Source organism: Pagrus major, chromosome 21, assembly GCF_040436345.1.
Source record: "Pagrus major chromosome 21, Pma_NU_1.0".
Lineage (NCBI taxonomy): Eukaryota > Metazoa > Chordata > Actinopteri > Spariformes > Sparidae > Pagrus > Pagrus major.
Window position 1 is genome coordinate 31,612,249 of NC_133235.1, and position 18,054 is coordinate 31,630,302.

General features: G+C 42.4%; 1 protein-coding gene across 1 annotated transcript; it reads right to left on the bottom strand.

Moving 5' to 3' along the window:
- Nucleotides 1–5,204: 5,204 nt before the first annotated feature.
- ptmab (prothymosin alpha b) lies at nucleotides 5,205–9,043 on the bottom strand. The gene is made up of 5 exons (XM_073490952.1): nucleotides 8,894–9,043; nucleotides 6,449–6,514; nucleotides 6,227–6,311; nucleotides 6,059–6,144; nucleotides 5,205–5,952 (listed from the first exon to the last, which is right to left on the bottom strand). The coding sequence occupies exons 1-5, from the start codon at nucleotides 8,936–8,938 to the stop codon at nucleotides 5,908–5,910; spliced, it is 327 nt and encodes a 108-aa protein (XP_073347053.1). The 5' UTR covers nucleotides 8,939–9,043; the 3' UTR covers nucleotides 5,205–5,907.
- Between the last annotated feature and the right edge of the window lie 9,011 nt (nucleotides 9,044–18,054).

Sequence of the window (18,054 nt, forward strand, 5' to 3'; positions counted from 1 at the left end):
ATTTATCTAAATTTTTTATCAATCAACACATGTATTTAATTTCCCCATTTAATTCCCATTTAATGAATTCATTTATTCATTTCTAAATTGATTTATTTCTGTATTTATTTCTGTTTTCTTTTTTTTTGCATTTTTCAAGATAAAACTTTAATAAAAATGTAAACACATTTAAAAAATAATAAAAAATATAAAAAATAGTAAAACAAATGACTCACTTGTGTTGGTTTGTTGGTTTGTCGGCAGGATTACACAAAAACTAGAAACATGGAGGCCTGAAAGAAAGAAATAATTAATGCCATTAAATGATCCTAAAAATAAATGTGGGCATTAATTAATTTATAAAACAGACCTAAAGTGATATTAATGACTTAATTTACCTTTGTATTAATTCCCCTATTTATTTACTTTCCCATTTGTTTTACCATTTTATTTATTCAGTTTTAAATGTATTTTTTTTATTTTATTTATTTATTATGTCTTATCTGTAAAATAGAAGGAAAACATGACAGAAATAAAAACCTAAATAAATGCATTTTAAATATGAATAAATGGAATGAAACAATTAAAGGGAAAGTAGATAAATAGTGGCGTTAATACAAATGTAAATAAACACAGAAGCAAATAAAACATGAAATATCAATTTATGTCACATTTGATAAATTAATTAATGGATTCTTATTTATTTATTTAATGACTTACTGATGAATTTATAGAGCCGTTATTTTTTAAAATTTTTGGCAGCTTCAGTCCTCCATATAAAAGGTTTACTTGCTTGAATGTTCAAAAACACTTAAATTTTTCTCAAGACTGTTTTAGGTCCTGTCTCTTTAGATAAATATGAAATATGAAAAAGTTTTATAATGAAAATCGAACCAAAAGTACAAAATACCTATTTTATAAAGTATTTTAAATAATACAAAATGTATATTTTTATATGTCGTAAAATTTCTATGATGAAAAAAACCCACAATACAAAATAAATATTTAAAATGATTATAATATAAATAAATTATAATTAAAATATTATACTTAAATATTCTAAATAATTAAATAATGAATTATATATATTTTAAAAAATTAAATGTTTAGAATAAATACAAAAAATAAATTAATTAATAAATTTGATTAAAATTGATCAAATAAAGACTTGAAAAACATAAACATTATAATTACTTTTAAGAATATTACAATAAAATGTATAAATGAAATATAATCACATTTTTGTAACAAAAAACAAAACAAACCAACAAATATTTTAATTCAAATCATTTCCAGGTTGAAAAAACAAAAACTACTCGAATATAAAACAGAGAAAATATCAAAGAAATCTGCAGAAACATCTGATCGGATCAAACCAACAGCAGCAGACTGAGCTCACCTGTCCAGCTCACCTGTCCAGCTCACCTGTACAGTGACACTGTGGGAGTGTATCAGTAACATGTTGTCTGAAGAAGGTGAAGCACCGACATGTCCTGTGTGTGTGTGTGTGTGTGTGTGTGGTGTGTATGTGTGTGTGTGTGTGTGTGTGTGTGTGTGTGTGTGTGTGTGTGTGTGTGGTGTGTGTGTGTGTGTGTGTGTGTGTGTGTGTGTGTGTGTGTGTGTGTGTGGTGAACATTCCTGTGTGTGGACCTCCTGGCTGAGTTCTGGGCCCTGCAGGCTGCAGCCGACGTGACTGAACAGAGATCAGATCGTCGGCGCTCGTTCAGGCTCCGTCATGTTCGTCCTGAACTGGAAACTGTTGAGAGGAACGAGTTCACTCCTCCGCTTCACCGTTCACACCTTCACCGCTCCGGATACACTCTCCTCTGTCACCTCCCTCTGTTCGTCTGAAGCCCTTTTTAAACTTTACACTCGTGTGCAGCCGTGGAGGAAGTACTCACATCTTTACTACAGTAAAGTGCAAAGAAAAACTATACTGTAAAATACTACTGGTGGTTGAAAGTTACTCTTTACTTCAGGCCACAAAGTAAAAATACTTCATCCTGCTCAAATCAAACTGCGTCACCTGACTTCCTCCTTTGTTGGTGTAATTATTACTCCGGCCTCTAGAGGTCGCCGCCTGACAACAAACGATCATGGGTCACAATCAGCTCCTTCACAGTCGATCAATATGTTTTCATGATGAAGGCGGTTTGTTTTATTTGCTTCTGTTTTTTATTTAAGTTCCGTTTGTTTTTACCATTTTATTAATTAACTTATTCATTTTTCAATTTCCATTCATTCATTCATTTTAGATTTAGGCAGTTTCTGTCCTCAGTATGTTTCGTCTAATGATGGCCCATAGTTATGTTTCCTGTTAGGAGGCGACCTCTAGTGGCTGTAGTCATTATTACAGCAGCACAAGAGGACGTCAGAGGTCGCGTAGGGACGAGGTCAGTTTATTTATTCAATTATTCATGTTCCAGTTTGTGTTTACGTATTTATTCATGTATTGTTTAGTTAAATCCAAAGGAACAAGAAAGAATTAGATGAGTTAATAAATAAATTATTGAATAAAAGATGGAAACTTGGAAGTGAAATAAATTCAGTAGAAAATCAAAACAGAAATATCAACAAACACTTCGGGTCAATGTGTCGTATTATAAACTGGTAACTGCAGTATTATTTCTATATTCATTGCATTTCTCAAGAGAAAACATAAATAAATACGCTAATAAATTTTAACATTAATAAATTAATATATAAGTAGTAAAACAGACAGTTTGCTCATGTTGGCTGGATTAGAAATATGGAAATAACTGCCAACATCACAAATAAAGAAACAAATAAGTTGCTCAATAAATTAAAAAAAGTAAAGTAAATATGCCATTTAACTCACCAGAATTATAGTAAAAATAAATATATGCATCATTTATTCATAAAATATCTTGTTATGTCTTTACCTTTTTATTTATTATTTTAAAAATGTCTTTATTTACGTATTTTTTATGTCTTATCTTGTAAAATGAAAACATTACAGGAACACATCATGTTTGATGGCATTTAATGCACATTAATTAATTTATTGAGCCATTTATTTATTAATTTCTGCTTGTGTCTGTGTCCTCATGACTCCTAAAGTGGTTCATGAAAGTACTTCAAAAGTAACTCACAGTGTTATTCAAAGAGTATTTATACTCATTCCTTCATGTGTAACTTTATTTTTAACATCGTCTCACTGGAGATAAATTTAAACTACTTTATAAACTATTTGTAGTTTCACTGGCAGCAGGACTGAATGTTTCTGCTGTAAAGTAATTTATCTGAGAAGTAACTCAAGAAGTAACTCAAGCTAATACTCAAGTGTAGTACTTCAAATGTGTACTTCAGTAATGTGCTTCATACATCACCGCTGCTCAGCACACTGCCACTAAAACTGAGCTGCCAACAACTCACGAGGAAGAAGTACTCACACCCTGTACTTAAAGTAGAATTACTACGGTTTGAAGATACTCCATTACAAGTAGAAGTACTGCTTTTATAATACTCCTTCAGTAAAGTACAGAAGTATTATCAGATAAACTTTTGTACTTCAAAAGTAACTTTATTCAAAAAAGCATTGTTAAACATGTAATCATGGAATATTATTACTGATGCAAAGTAACTAGTTACTGCAGCTGATACTCAAGTAAAGTACTTCCAGTTCTTTACTTAGTAAATTCAACCGCCAGTAAAACTGGGCTGTAACTCAAACTATTACCAAGAACGACGGAATGTAACTAAGTACATTTACTCAAGTACTGTGCTTCAGTACACTTTTAGGGGAACTTTACTTAAGTATTTTCATTTTCTGTTACTTGATACTTCCACTCCACCACATGTTGGAGGCACATATTGTACTTTTTACTCCACTACATGTATCTGATATCTTTAGTTACTAGTTACTTTACAGATTACATGCTGCATCAGAGCCAAGTATCAGCTGACTCCCAGTTTATACAGACATGTAAATATATGGATCAGTTACTTTACTGATACTTTGATACTTAAGTACATTTAATATCACATACTTAGGTAATATTTTTACACCATATCTTTACTTTTACTCGAGTATGACTTTGGGGTACTTTTAAAACAGTACAGGTGTGAGAAGTACTCACACCTGTACTTTAAGTAGCAATACTCAAATTTAAAGATACTCCATTACAAGTAAAAGTACTGCATTTAAAATCCTACTTCAGTAAAGTACAGAAGTATTATCAGTTAAAAGTACTTCAGAAGTAAAATAGTAAATATATCTACTGTTGAACTTTTATTTGTACTTTTGATACTTAAGTACATTTAATATCAGATACTTTAAGACTTTTACTTGAGTACTCTTCACTTTTACCAAAGTAATATTTTAACATAATATCTTTACTACACAGCGGTAGAAGAAGTACTCACACCCTGTACTAATACTATGGTTTGAATATACTACAGTACAAGTTAAAGTACTGCTTTTATAATACTCCTTCAGAAGTATTATCAGCTAAATGTACTTAAATAAACTTGTAATTAGAGTATTTATACTTATAACACTTGATGTTTTTATTTCCTGACGTTATTGATCAGATTTATCTTCTATTAAAATCTTTCTTTAAACACATTTTTCAGTTTAATATTTCTTCTCTCGTCTTTATCATATAAACTTTATTGATCTCCTGTTAATGCGCAAAGAACTTTGTCTTTGTGATCTGACGCTGTATAAATAAAGTTATCATGTTGTGACCTCTCACCTCCACCAGAGAATCATTTTATATATATTTTAATATTTATTTGATGAACAAAGAGTCCTGCGGGAGGCAGTTTAAGAAAATTAAATATTTTTGTTTCGTTTTCTACTTAGTTGCACTCTGAGTTTTAAAAGAAGCTGTTCAGTTAATAAGTTTTTATTTCTCTGATATGAATCATAACAGCTGATCAGACTGATCTTAACTCCACATTTAACCTTTAATAATGAAATTTATTTATTTAATTTGATGGTTTTCTAAAAGGAACCAGAAACTGTATCTGTGGTTAAATGTGGTGCAGTAAAATATTCATCCGTCCTGAAGGAGTTTTTAAGTGTCAGGTAGTATAACATGAAATACTGAAGTACAAATACCTCACAAAAGTATTTAGTTACTTTCCAGTGGCGCTAACCTTTGACCTCTGACCTCTGTAAAACGTCCTGCGGTTCACGTCCGCCTGAACGTCTTTGTCTTCCGGCCGCTGAGAAGAAGAAAACGAGCAGAGATACGAAGTACAACTCACAAAATAAAAGTCCGGTTTATTGTCAAACAACAAACTTCGCACATACATCAAAACAGGCCGTCATAAAACAAAAAGTCGCTGACAAAAACGAAATAAGAAGGAAAAAGAAAAGAGGCTCTTTTCTTTGGCCTTACCCTCCCATACAAACAAACTAGTTATGGTACAGCTAAAGTACATACATTAAATTTACTGGAATGCTCTGAGTTCAACGGCTTAAGAGGTTGTTTTTTTACTGTTTTTACATGTTTTCCCTAGTATCTGTTGAGATATCGTAACATGGTCAACCAAGTAAAATCTTTCGTTAAAGAAGCACCGATTTGGTCTGACGAGATCGCTGCCGGGAGAGAAACTGACCCCCCCCTCCTAACAATATGTACAAAAATATAAAATGTAAATAAAAATACAAACAAATTCTCCTTTCGTGTTGTTGTTGTTGAAGAGAAGCCGGATTTCTGCGTCGATGTGGTGGCGAGTTCCTCTAGAAAATTTGTTTTGCAGTTTGAGGGGAGATCGAGTGTGTGTGTGGACGTGGTCGATGTTTGTTGAACTCTACTTGCTAATGACCATGTTGGATTTTTTTTTTATTATTATTTTTCCTTTAAATCCTCCAGCCCCTCCACCTGTGACATATAAAAACAGTCAGAGGTGAAGAATCAGGAAGTGGTTCAGCAGGATGGCGCGGGGGAAAACGCATCAATCGTCATCGTCGGTTTTCTGCTTCTTGGTTTCGACGTCGTCCTGGAGGAAGAGAAGAAGAAGAAGAAGAGAGTGGGTTAGTCGAACGGTGAGATCAGGAGCCGATTGGTCGCTCAGATTGTTGGCGGTGAGGATTTCGCCGTCTCACCTCGTCGTCGTCGTCGTCATCCTCAGCTGCCCGTTTTGTGCCGCCCTCGAGCTCGTCCTCGTCGTCGTCCTCGTCTTCCTCCTCACCTGCAGGACGAGAAGGGTGAGATTTTTCTTCGGGAAACGACGGAGCATTTTTTTAAAAACGCGTACAGAATATTCTAGCTACCTTCTCCGTCGTCTTCCTCGTCTTCCTCATCCACTTCCTCGTCCTCCTCGTCATCTACGTCGGGCTCGCCGTTCTCCTCGTTCTCCTGAAACACAGAGAAAGTTCAGACTTTCTGAAGCTGCCCGGATAAAAGTTCAACATTTCATTCAAAGTTCAGAGGAAGTGCTTCTGAGGAGGAACACCAGAGTGGTGGAGAGACCGGGTTGAGGCGATGGAGGTTACCTTTCCGTTGGTGGCAGCATCTTTGCCGTTCTCCTTCTCCTCCACCAGCTTCTTCTCTTTCAGGTCCTGATGAAAACAAACAGAAACATTTAAAAAAAGACATTTAAAATATTTGTGGTGCGTTCAGGAAGCAGCTGGTGTGTGAGCTCGTCTACCTGCCCTTCTACCTGATGGCCTAGTTAGTGGAGCCCCAGTGCATGCTGGGAGCTGCACATTTCTCAGCGCTCTCGCTGTCAGAATGAAGCCTTCCTATTTAAACACCATATTGGTCTCTGCAGATCCTCCCCCCGTCCTCCTCCTCCCACTTCATCCCTTCTAATGTGTTGTAATCTGATACTTTGATGTGGCCCCCGGGGCACTCTGGGTATTGTAGTCTTTGCGGGCTGCCGTCGCCGCCATATGTCACGAGACACGCCCGGGAGAGGCACTGCAATACCCAGGATGCACTGCTCCGTTTAAAATAACACAGGAGGGCGCAGGAGCGGGGGGAGGAGGGAGGGAGGAGAGAGAGGAGGAGGGGGAGGAGGTGGGGGGTGATGGAGGAGGAGGAGGCGGTGAGCGCGGTGCACGCTGCTGCTGCCGCCGCTCGTTGTAACGGAGGCTGGAGGACAATAGAAGACGACACATGGCAGCCGAGAGAAGCGGCCACAAAAGCGAGAACGAGGCGGCGCGTCGGGACCGGAGCCCGAAACCCACCGTGACCAACACCTGGAGGGGCTTTCTGCTCCGCTCGCACCGGAAAACCGCCCGCCAGCCTATTAATAGCGCTCCGTTTCCTCGTTTTGCCGACATCGTCCGTTCACAGCCCATTATCCCCGCTTCACGCACGCCCCGCACATCCAACACATACACTGTTATTGATTAATTACTTCACATAATCTTATTGGTTCAAATCCATTAAGCTGTTTAGCAGCATCGGCAGGAGACAAATGCGGTTCAGCTGAGCACGGAGGCTCCGCGCACTCACTCACCGAGTGCGCGTAAAAAGGCGCTTGTGCGTAAAAATGCTCCACAACTATAATTAGTGTCTGAACAGACACGCCGGATTATCAGCGGTAATACCAGGCCCGGTTCCGCTCGCCACCTTCTCCATATGTTCATTTGTTATAATCACTCATAATTATTCAGCTCGCTGCCGCTCCGACGGTCTGAAGCCTGGATCCTTCTCCCCGCTGCCTGCCGCGCAGCCCCGCTCCCCCCGCGGGGGCTATTAAAGTTTTACCCGATCTGATCCAAAGTCCAACTGGACGGAAATTAACATTTAAAGAAGCACAAAGATGGTCGGAGAGACGGAGAGAGCCCAAACGGTGACGGGTAACAAAGAGGGGAAAACCAGCACCGTCACATCACACCTCCACAGCCCGGCCACACACGCGCGCGCGCGCACACCAACACACACACACACACACACACACACACACACACACAGAGGAGAAGTGGGCTGCATTACAGAAAAAGAAAGAAAAACTTTTCCCCTGAGAGATAAACGCGCCCTGCAAACATGCTGGAACCAGCGAGGAGGAGGCGGAAGCGGCGGCTCAGACTCTCCGGTGGACGGAGGCTGAGCACCCGGAGCCCGTTCACGCAGCAGCAGCAGCAGCAGCAGCAGCAGGCGACCTTCCTGAGTCGGTAAACAAACCGGGTCGGACGGTGCGGCCAGGCCCGCCGGTGCCGTTTAAAACCCGGGGCCATAAACAGACACATGAGCTGTGAGCGCTGGAAGAAGTGGAGAAGCCCCAAAGTTGACATCTGTGTGAATTACGCACCGCCCGCTGCCTCCATTCAAACGGACCAACTTCGCAGCAGCAGCCCAGCTGGAGAGCCGCACAAAATCCCCACAGTCCGCTGCTCAGCCTCAGCAGCTCGTTATCCCTCTATTAATAAAACAACCCGGGATATCAGCGCGCTCCTCGCTGGACGCGGGATCGGACTTCAAATTAATTCGCACTAAGCTGCCGAGAAGATGTGGAAATAAAATGAGCAAATAGGCGCGTCGATGAGCGACGAGCGCGGCGGCAAAGAGCTCAAAAAGCTGTCAAGTGTGTGTTGGAGCGGCTGCTGGTCGGCGCGGTGCCGCTCCGGACCTGGTGTGTGTGTTTGGGAGAGGAGAACCGAGCCGCCTGGATAAACAAAGAACCCGCGCAGACTGTTCCTCTCCGGACAATGAGACGCGGACTGTAAACGCAGCCTATTTCCATGATGCGGTGCCGAGAGCCCCGCTTCATTTCTACAAGATCCCCAACAGAGTTTTGGAGGAAAAGACGCGAACACCGGCTCTTTGGGTTTTTACCCCCTCCGGCGCGTCCGACTTCGAGTCCGAATGAGCGCGAAGCGACGACGGAAGGTTTTTAAAAAATCTAGGTTAGAGCCTGGAGGAGCTTTATTCTGCTGAGGGGCTCAGAGAGACGCGGCTCCTGCGGGAGGTGCGCGGCGGCGGCGGCTTACCTTGGCAGAGATGTCCGAGCCGGAGTCCACCTGTGTGTCTGCCATTGTTTTAGTTCAATAAAATAAAGGACGGCTGAAATGAAAGGTTGAAGAAAGTAAATCCCTCTCCTCGGTTTGTGGATCAATCAGTATTATATTGTGCCAGTGGCCAATGCTGCTGACGGCCGAGCCTTTAATATAGGCTTGTGGGCGGAGTCGGGAGGACGCTGTGCGGGCGCTGATTGGCTGCGGGCTCCACAGAGGTGTTCTCTTCGCGCGTTGGAGTGGAACAATGGATAGAATTTCTAAACCGGGAGGCCACGCCCCCTCCTGTCCGCCGCTGCCGCCGTCCTTTCTCCACAAAAACAATAACCCGCAGATTAAAGCCCGCAAAACGGACCGACCCGCCACCCGCGAGCCCGTTTCTACACGGTGCCACCGACAAAAGTGCGTTCACACCGAATTACGCACTAAACACGTCGCGCGGGCAGCAGCTCCGGCTGACGTAGTGTCACAGTTTGATTGATTGATGTTCATCTGGTCGAGTCAAGCGGCGACTACGCGGCTCTTTCTCCCGCCCACCGCCCCGCGACGAGGGAATACGAGGCGAGTCTGGAGGAAGAAGAGGCAAAATGTCGGCGGCGCGGACGGTGTTAGCGGATCAGAGCGTTTAATGGCGTTACTGTCAGCTCATCAAGTCGCCTCATGAACACGATCAATCACAGAAAACGGCTCAGAGGACGTGAATGTGCAGCACCGCCGCCATGTCTCATCACGCCCCGCCCCCTTCTTCTCTTCCCGACGCCCATGTTTGAAACTCCCTCACTCATCTGTGGATGTGCGCACTTGACGCTTTTTTTTTTTTTTTTTTTTACATAACATCCCATAAATTCGTGCGCCAAGGTCGATGCACGAATAAACACACAATCTCCGTCGCGCTCCGTGTACATGAGACATTTCCCCGCCGTGTCACAGTGTGTGCAGCCGTGTTACAAGTGAGCTGGTGCAGGTTTTTTGAAAAAAGTGCCGGTGGCCTCATTTCCTCCGTCTCCATTGTTAAGAGCCCACAAATGCCCCGTCGTGGAGGGAGAGAGAAAAAAAAAGCAGTGCGACATAACAAGACATGCGATGAGACAAGTGCAGGAAACAGAATTATAATGTGCTCATGAACTGACACGTTATGAAACACAAGGGCAAACACGTATTGTTTCCTTACCGAGGTCTGAACTCATTTTACAAGCTGAACATGAGAAGGACAAAGCGGCAAAAAAGCAGCCGCCATTACGCGCTCATGATGGGGGATGGGAGCGGAGTGCGGTCCGGTAACGGGCAGCCCACATTCACATTCTGCTCTGATGACGCACTCGGCCGCTCAGGGCCGCTCCGATTGGTCGGATGAGTGGAATAAACACGGCTTTTGCGCACGACGCGCGCCGATTGGCTGCCGCGGACGTCCGTCAATTCAAACTGGGCTCCCGTCGGCGCGCGGTAAACTCCGGGTGCGGATCGTGGATGTGGACCGCGGTGCGTGTGTGTGTGTGTGTAGAGTTTCACTTCAGTCTTTCACATGTTACCTTTTCCCCATCCGCCGCCGCGCAGAGGCGCCTGTTGCCGCCATGATCTCCGAGAGCCGCGTGCGTTATGTGTAATTGCTTGGAAACGCTCGAGCTCTTCATGTTTCATGAAGCTGTGGTATAAAATATTAAAGTATTAAAGGTGTGAGGAGCGGAGAGAGATCCTCCAACAGGACCGAGCTCGGCACAGCATCCCCTCACACCGTGTTTTCACCTGCAGCGTTCACACTGGAAATAAACCGGCTCAGATCAAACATCTCACATTCAGGACTTCTTATGAAGCCTCAGAATAACTGCTGGACACGTTCGTCTCGTCAGGTCCAGTTTTTACAGACGATGCTGTGCAGGTTCTGGTTCGGTTCAGGTGTAAAATATCTAAATATTGTTTTATTTTCCTTGTTTTTCCTTCATATCTTGTTTTTTATGACGTCTGTTAAACACTGTTAGTTTGAGCTCGTTGTTTAAAGGATCCACACAAATAAACGTGACTTTATTTGGAGCAAAAATAGGATTTTCGTTAACAAACCACCAGAATAAATGTTGGACACGTTCGTCTCTCCAGGTTCAGCTGCTTGTGTTGAGGTCAGGTTGAGGAGAACAGACGCCTGCAGACGACCAAACCAGACGAAGCACTTTCAGGCAGTTTCCTCGACTGAAGAGACGTCGCTGCACAAAATACAAAAGTTCCTGCAGTGATTTCGGTTTTAAAACCTCGGCTGTGTCTCGTTATTCCAGGAAACGATGTTCGTTGCTGGAGCTGGAGATGTGAAAGCAGCCGGTCACTTCTGAGTCTCTTAAGTCGACAACATGAACTCACTAAATGTGAAGACAGGAAATATTTTCATTATAAACAGAAAAACACAACCGAACACCGTCTGCACTCAAGTTTCTCTGCTCATTAACATCTACAGAGTAAACTTGGTACCAGCTCCGGCTCAGATCTCCAGCTGAGCCGAGCCGTCAGCTGCAGCGGGGCCCCAGAGGCCGAGGGGCCCCAAAGCCCCGAGTTCACTGTGTGTCAATTGGTTATACATAATTTGATTAACTGCAGATTTGTTTAGGAATTTGCACCATTGAAGTACAATATCAACTAAGACAGGTCCGGGATCACTACTTAATCTCGTGGCCCTGTCCTGTAGAGGGGCCCGGTGTCGACACTTAGCTTCAGCGCCGCAGTTATTTTAGCTTTAATTAGAGTCAAACAGACATTTGCTCCGCGGCCCCTCACAGGTTCATCTGTCCACGCTGGGCGGCTGCAACGACTGCGCTCCGTCAGCGCTGTGATGTAGAGTTAATATAAATGTAAGTGCATCGAGACAAACCTGAATAAATACACAAAATAACTTTCTGTTGGAGGGAAGACATGTTTGTGAGATTTGTGATTCAGTCTGACGAGTTGGGATCAACTTTTCTTACAAACAGGACATTTTAAATAAAACTGACTTGAGGTGTTTGATCAGAGAAATGAGCATTCAGACACAAACAGAAATCCATAAACTAAAAACTACAATCACAATAAATACAGTTTAAATGCAATTAAATAAACATTAAGTAAAACAAACTGAATGAGTGAAACTGTACAGAAACCCTGAACGATCAGACAGATTCATCATCTCTTCCTGTGATAACTACATTTTATTTGTGTTCTCCAGTTATTCATGTCTTTATCACAAGATAACAAAAGTTATTTTCTCGAGATCTCCAGATAACGAACGTTGTTTTCCTGAGATAACGACTCTCTTAATAAAAATAAAGACACTTAATTTGAGATCACAAGAGAGCAGTGAAGCCACAGAGCATTTTTCAAGACAACAATAAATCTGCTCTTGTTTTTCTGACCATGCTGCAGACGCAGTGGTTCCTGCAGAGACGGGTCTTATTCAGCCTCGACTGTGTCTCGTTATTAAATTATTAAATTATGTTCGTTATCTGCAGATCTAGAGAAGATTTTCTAGTGATCTTGGAAAACCTCATTTGTTATTTTGTGGTAAGAAGTTATCATCACTCCGGTTCTCTGTGGGATTATTGAACTGTATTTATATTATATTGTATCTCCACAGATGAACTCCACTCTGTGATGTGTGAAGTAAATTAACTGTGAAGCAGTAAAAAGCGAATGTTAGGCTACAAACAGACGACATCACAATTACTACCCAGGTTTTCTATGAACTGATCAATGTACCAGTTGTAAGTCAGAGTCAGAGTAGTGTGTAACTAAAGTGGCCTGTGAAGACGGACCAGACTATCGCCAAGAGATAAACAACCATCTGAAAGTGAGCAGGCTGATCAGAGGACTCAGGAACATCTCCCAGCTTTAAACCATCAGCTCGTCCGTGAACACTGGTCAGAGTGGAGGTTCAATATTTGGATTCTCAGAGCCGACACTAATCCAGGTTTAGACTTAATCCAGGCTGGTGCGACTCACCCTGGAGGGGATCAATCTGGTCTACATGACCAGACGCTGCTCAAACAACGAAGGGACACTTTAAACCTGATTGTTTCTAGTTTTCTGTTAAACTGTCCTGATGCCCGACGTCCAGCTTCTCTCCTCACGACTGAGACTAAATAAGATAATAGATAAATGACAGCAGCAGATAACGTCTCCTGGCATCTGACCGGTCGTGTTTCAGTCGTCCCGCCTGCAGCCGACGTGTTTGAACCTGTTGCAGCGCCGCCTCCAGCAGCCCAACAAACAACAAGTTCATATCAGGATCTGCAGTTATCATCCAGTTTAACTTCTATTAATAGCTGCAGGAGGATCCTGCATTAAGACTGATGTGGAGATAAAACATGCAGGAGGGTTTTAGCTGCCGGGGGGACTGTATCTTTAAATTGAAGGTCTTCACGGAGACAAACAAGGTTTCCCATCTGCACATACCTGTAGGTGCAGATCCATACATGTAACCTGACGTTACAGCAGCGAGAGGTCGTCTAATGAGTCATAAACAGCCTCAACACTATCAACAACACAGTGACTGCAAGAGCTGAAAATCAAACTTCTGTCTGAAAGGAAAAACATAAAAACATGTATTATTCTGATTCCCTCCACCGAGGAGCTCGTGTTTCACCTGTGACCGTCAGTTTGTTGGTTTGTCAGCAGGATTAAACCAAAACTACTCAACAGATTTTCACCAGACTTGGATGGAGGACGAGTCTCAGTCCAGAATAGAGTCCATCAACATTTGGTGTGGATCTAATAAAGGGATGGATATTATCACTTTCTGCAACATTGTGAGAGAGGACACTCATTTCTTCAGGGTATGAGTGGATCTTCAGGTGTATTTATGTGTCTGGTGTCTTTGATTCAGTTCAGTTTGATGAAGATCTAAAAACAAAGTCTGGATCCAGCAGATTTAAATATTTTCATTTGATGTTGTGGACTGTTGTTAAATCACCTTTATTTTATTTTATTAAGACTCGGTCACACCAGCATTTAAACAGACTCACCACAAACTGTGAGTGTGTTTGTCTTTTTGCATCAAATTCAGCTTTTGTTAGATTTTATTTAGAATTAAATGTTGATATTAATATATTAAATATTGACCACAGATTGGCTATATTGACCTTCATGGAAGTGACATTAAATATCTCCTATTTCGTAGACAAAAGTAATGTCAGTGTGCGTTATTTAAAAAAAATATGGAGAAAATAAACTGCCCAAAGCAAAAATAAATAAAAATTATGTCATTAAATGCACCAAAAATGATGCTGATTGCCATTGTAGTTATTGTTACTGCAGTATTTTGTTTTTATGACCCAAAAACTCATTATTGTTCTTTATTTCCTTATTTACACTAACATTGTGCATTTAAAAATTAAAAGAATAAAACACATTAAAACTATTTAAACTTACATTATTCCAGGTTTAAGGCTTTAAAAACTGATATAAACTATATACTACTGGCTCTGAAATCTCATTGGCTCCATGACGCGTCAATCATCCGGAGGCCGGCGTGTGAGTGGCTCAGGAGAGAGGAGGAAGAAGAGAGAGTGGGTGACTTGTCTACGTCATCACTCATTGGCTGTTGCAGGCTCGAGGGCGGGCATAGAAGCTCATATCTGCTCAAAGGAGCTGTCAATCAAACGGCAGGATGTCCGGTGTGGAGGCAGAAGAGTTTCTGCTGAGAAGAAATGAGTCTTTTTACAGATAACAGAGTGAAAAACATCCACGGTCAGTTTTTTTTTTTGCCATTTTGTCACCATTTAAAGCTCTGGTCTACGATCTGAGAAAGATTTGAAAAAAGCATCCCCCCCCACACACACCCCTCCCCTCCCCTCTGAGCTCGTATCGCCCTCCCCTATATTTTTTTAAGCGGATATTTTCGTCCTCGTTTTAAAAAAAAACTGTCCACACCACAGAAATATCTCTGTCCATACGAAGAGGCAAAACTGAAAACGATCGCCTCTGAAGCCTGCAGTGCCATGCCCGGCCGATAGGTGGCGATTAGCAAAATGTAAAATACCACAGAAGAAGAACGTTATGAGCACGTGCAGTCAAACGGTCCAGAAGAAGCAGTCAAACGGCGGCAGTTAGGGTAAGAAGTTATGGCGAAGAAAACGAAAATAGAATCTTTTGTGTGGATCGACGCTGAAGTGGAGTTGTTGCAACAACGTTACGTTCATGTGTAGAGCTGAGATGAGACCCAAAAGTGCAAAGCACACACAGATAGCCAGTACATGTCGGCTATTGTCGTGCAGCATTGTCGCTAGGCGCTTGACGTCATCGCGTCAACACCAGTTCCGTTTAACATCGCTACACGGATCCACTCAATCGGACATTTTTTTATTTCTCCACTTTTTTATCCGTTTAAAAATATCTCCGTTTATCTGGGTGAAATCGCCGTGTTCGTGTGGTTGAGAGGCCCAACTGGACAGAAAAATGTGCGTTTAGGAATATATCGTATTCGTGTAGTCCAGGCCTCAGTAACGATGTCGGATTCACAGGTAAAGTTACTACAATGCACGTTGAAACTAACGTAAATCTTGTAAGTCATTACAGTGTCCACAGCTCAGCTCCACAGCCAAGCTAGTCTAACGTCATTAGCATGTTACAGCTACGTTACGTTACAGCTAGGTAATAAGTTACAGCTAAGTTAGCCACTTCTAAAAGTTATTGAGGGCCAAGGGACTAACAGATGCTGCCGTCAGCTTTAATCACAACGATCGCTTCAACATTGTGGCTGAAAACTAAACCTGCATGAGCCTCGGACCAGCTGTGTCCCAGCTGTTGTCTGAGTAGCAGCAGGGTTTCATTCACTTTTCACTTGCTGCTTCATTTAGCTGCCACGAGCAAATACATAGGCTGATTTGTTGTAAACATGATAGCAACGTTAGCTTACAAGGCTAACATAGAGGCTAACGTCTCTAAATTGTTTCGACAGCACCTAATAACACAGACAAAAACGGCAGCTTTCACAGTCGTAAGCCAGCATCGGCATGAAAGTTATCTGTGTCACAACGTCCTCAGTAAAGACGAAAGATTACCTGTTCAACAGAAACTCTGCTGTATCAGCATCGGGTCCATATCTTCACGGACCTTTCGCCACCGTTCAAATGATGACCCGATGTTTACTCGGGTTTGAGCCCTCTTTGTTTACATCTCCCCTTTGTGTCTTTTCAGTGACAGACTTTCGCTTTCTTTCAGCCTTTGTCGGTGGAACCAGAGGCCGCCTGCCATCGCTCTGCTTTCCCTCCGTACCTGGACTGCTCAGGGCAAAACAAACCTCTTGTCGCTTGTAGTTTCAAATGCGGAAGTGGGTCGGGACGAGGCGTGACCAGGAGCAGGAGAGTGAGCGAGGGGAATGGATGGGAAAATTGACCAATAGGAGCCATCTGGACCGGATGGCTCCTATTGGTCAATTTCTTTGCAGTTTTGCAGGCGCTAGAGAGAATGGATTTATCTGGTTCCTTTTGCTCTTCACAGTGTGTACGTCGTACTATTGGGCCAGAACCACCATCTAAATAATGTTAATAATAATGATCAGTCTTTCAAATGGTAGACCAGAGCTTTAACGATGTGAAAGTGTTTTAGACTGAACGTGTTACTGAAATTGATCTAATGGACATTTTGTTGGAGTCTGAAACACACAGACACTTTAGTGGTGAGTTGGCAGAACGTTGTACACGCTAGTTAGTTAGCTTGTTTGTTTGTTGATTGGACCTCGCTGACGTGGTTTAATCTTGAAATGGTTGACAGCAGATCTGTTTTGTGTTTGTCTTGTTCGGGGAACCAGCTGGAGGAGGTTAATGTGCTGATCCAACAGCCTCCACCCCTCTGGTGTTAGTCCACCTGATGCAGAACCTGCTGCAGAGATTTGATCCCGTTCAGGTCCGACTCCAGTGACACGAGTCTGTTCAGTCACAGGAAGTCAGAATGAACTCAAAAACAACTTCATGCATCTTTAACATGTCGTGTGATGTAAAACATAACAGCAGCATGAAATGTATGGCCTGTGTGCGTGTGTGTGCGTGTGTGTGTGTGTGTGCGTGTGTGTGTGTGTGTTTGTGGCCTGAAACTGTGTAGTAAGAGTGTGTAACCGATGTTATCTGACACAAGAGGAAGTGCAGAGCGCTCGTCTGACTCTGACTTCCTCTGGCGTCTCAGTGAAGCAACAACAAGCTGATGTTCATGTAGCAGACGAGACGAGATGGAAACGTTGTTGGTGGCTACGCAGGTGAATCGACAGCAGGACGGGTTGTGATGTGAAGTCCGACCCACAACCAGGAGATTTAGAAAGCAGCTAGCAGCAGTTAGCAGCTGACTCAAAGAAGAAGAACAGCAGCCAGAAATGTCTTTGGTTGAACTGTTCCTTTAATCTCTCATATCATTTTTAATGCAGTTAATGACAAATTAATTCCTTTATTGATCCATGATTTTACTTAATTAACGACGAAAGCGTCCTCTAACTTCTGCACCTGTGACCACACCCACCGGTGATGTCACGTGTGCTGGAGCGGTGATGGAGGAAGTGTTCAGGTCCTCACACTGAGCCCGAGCGACACCATGATGTTCGAGCCCGACTCAACATTCTGACGGACGAATCCAGATCCTGAACGTTCGATTCAAACACTGCAGCTCAGAGATCACGTCAGAGTTGGAGCTCAGGGTCGGGAGGAGTTAACGTGCTGCTGTCCACACGATGAAGGTTGTTTGTCTTCATCAGTTCGTCCTTTATGAAAACCAACAGCCAATGAAACTCCTCCTCTGCCTCCCTCTTCATCTTCCTCCACAGGTCACATGACTCTACCACCCTGCTCGCTCGCCCACAGCTTGGTTTCACTGTTCACCACCACCTCTCTCTCTCTCTCTCTCTCTCTCTCTCTGTCTCTCTCTCTGTATTGATTATCCTGACAGGGACATGATGTCTGATGTTACATGCAGGAGAGAGATCACTGATTATCACCTCCAGGTGTCTTTGTACAAGAATCCTTATGAGCCGAGTCTTTAAAAGTCAAACAGTGAGATTTGTTCCAGATCACCTGTATTTTATTTTATATTATTTTATATTATTAAGACTCGGTCACACCAGCATTTAAAAAAGTCAAATCAACACTGATCACACATAAAATTCAGCTTTTGTTAGATTTTATTTGGAATTGAATTTTGAT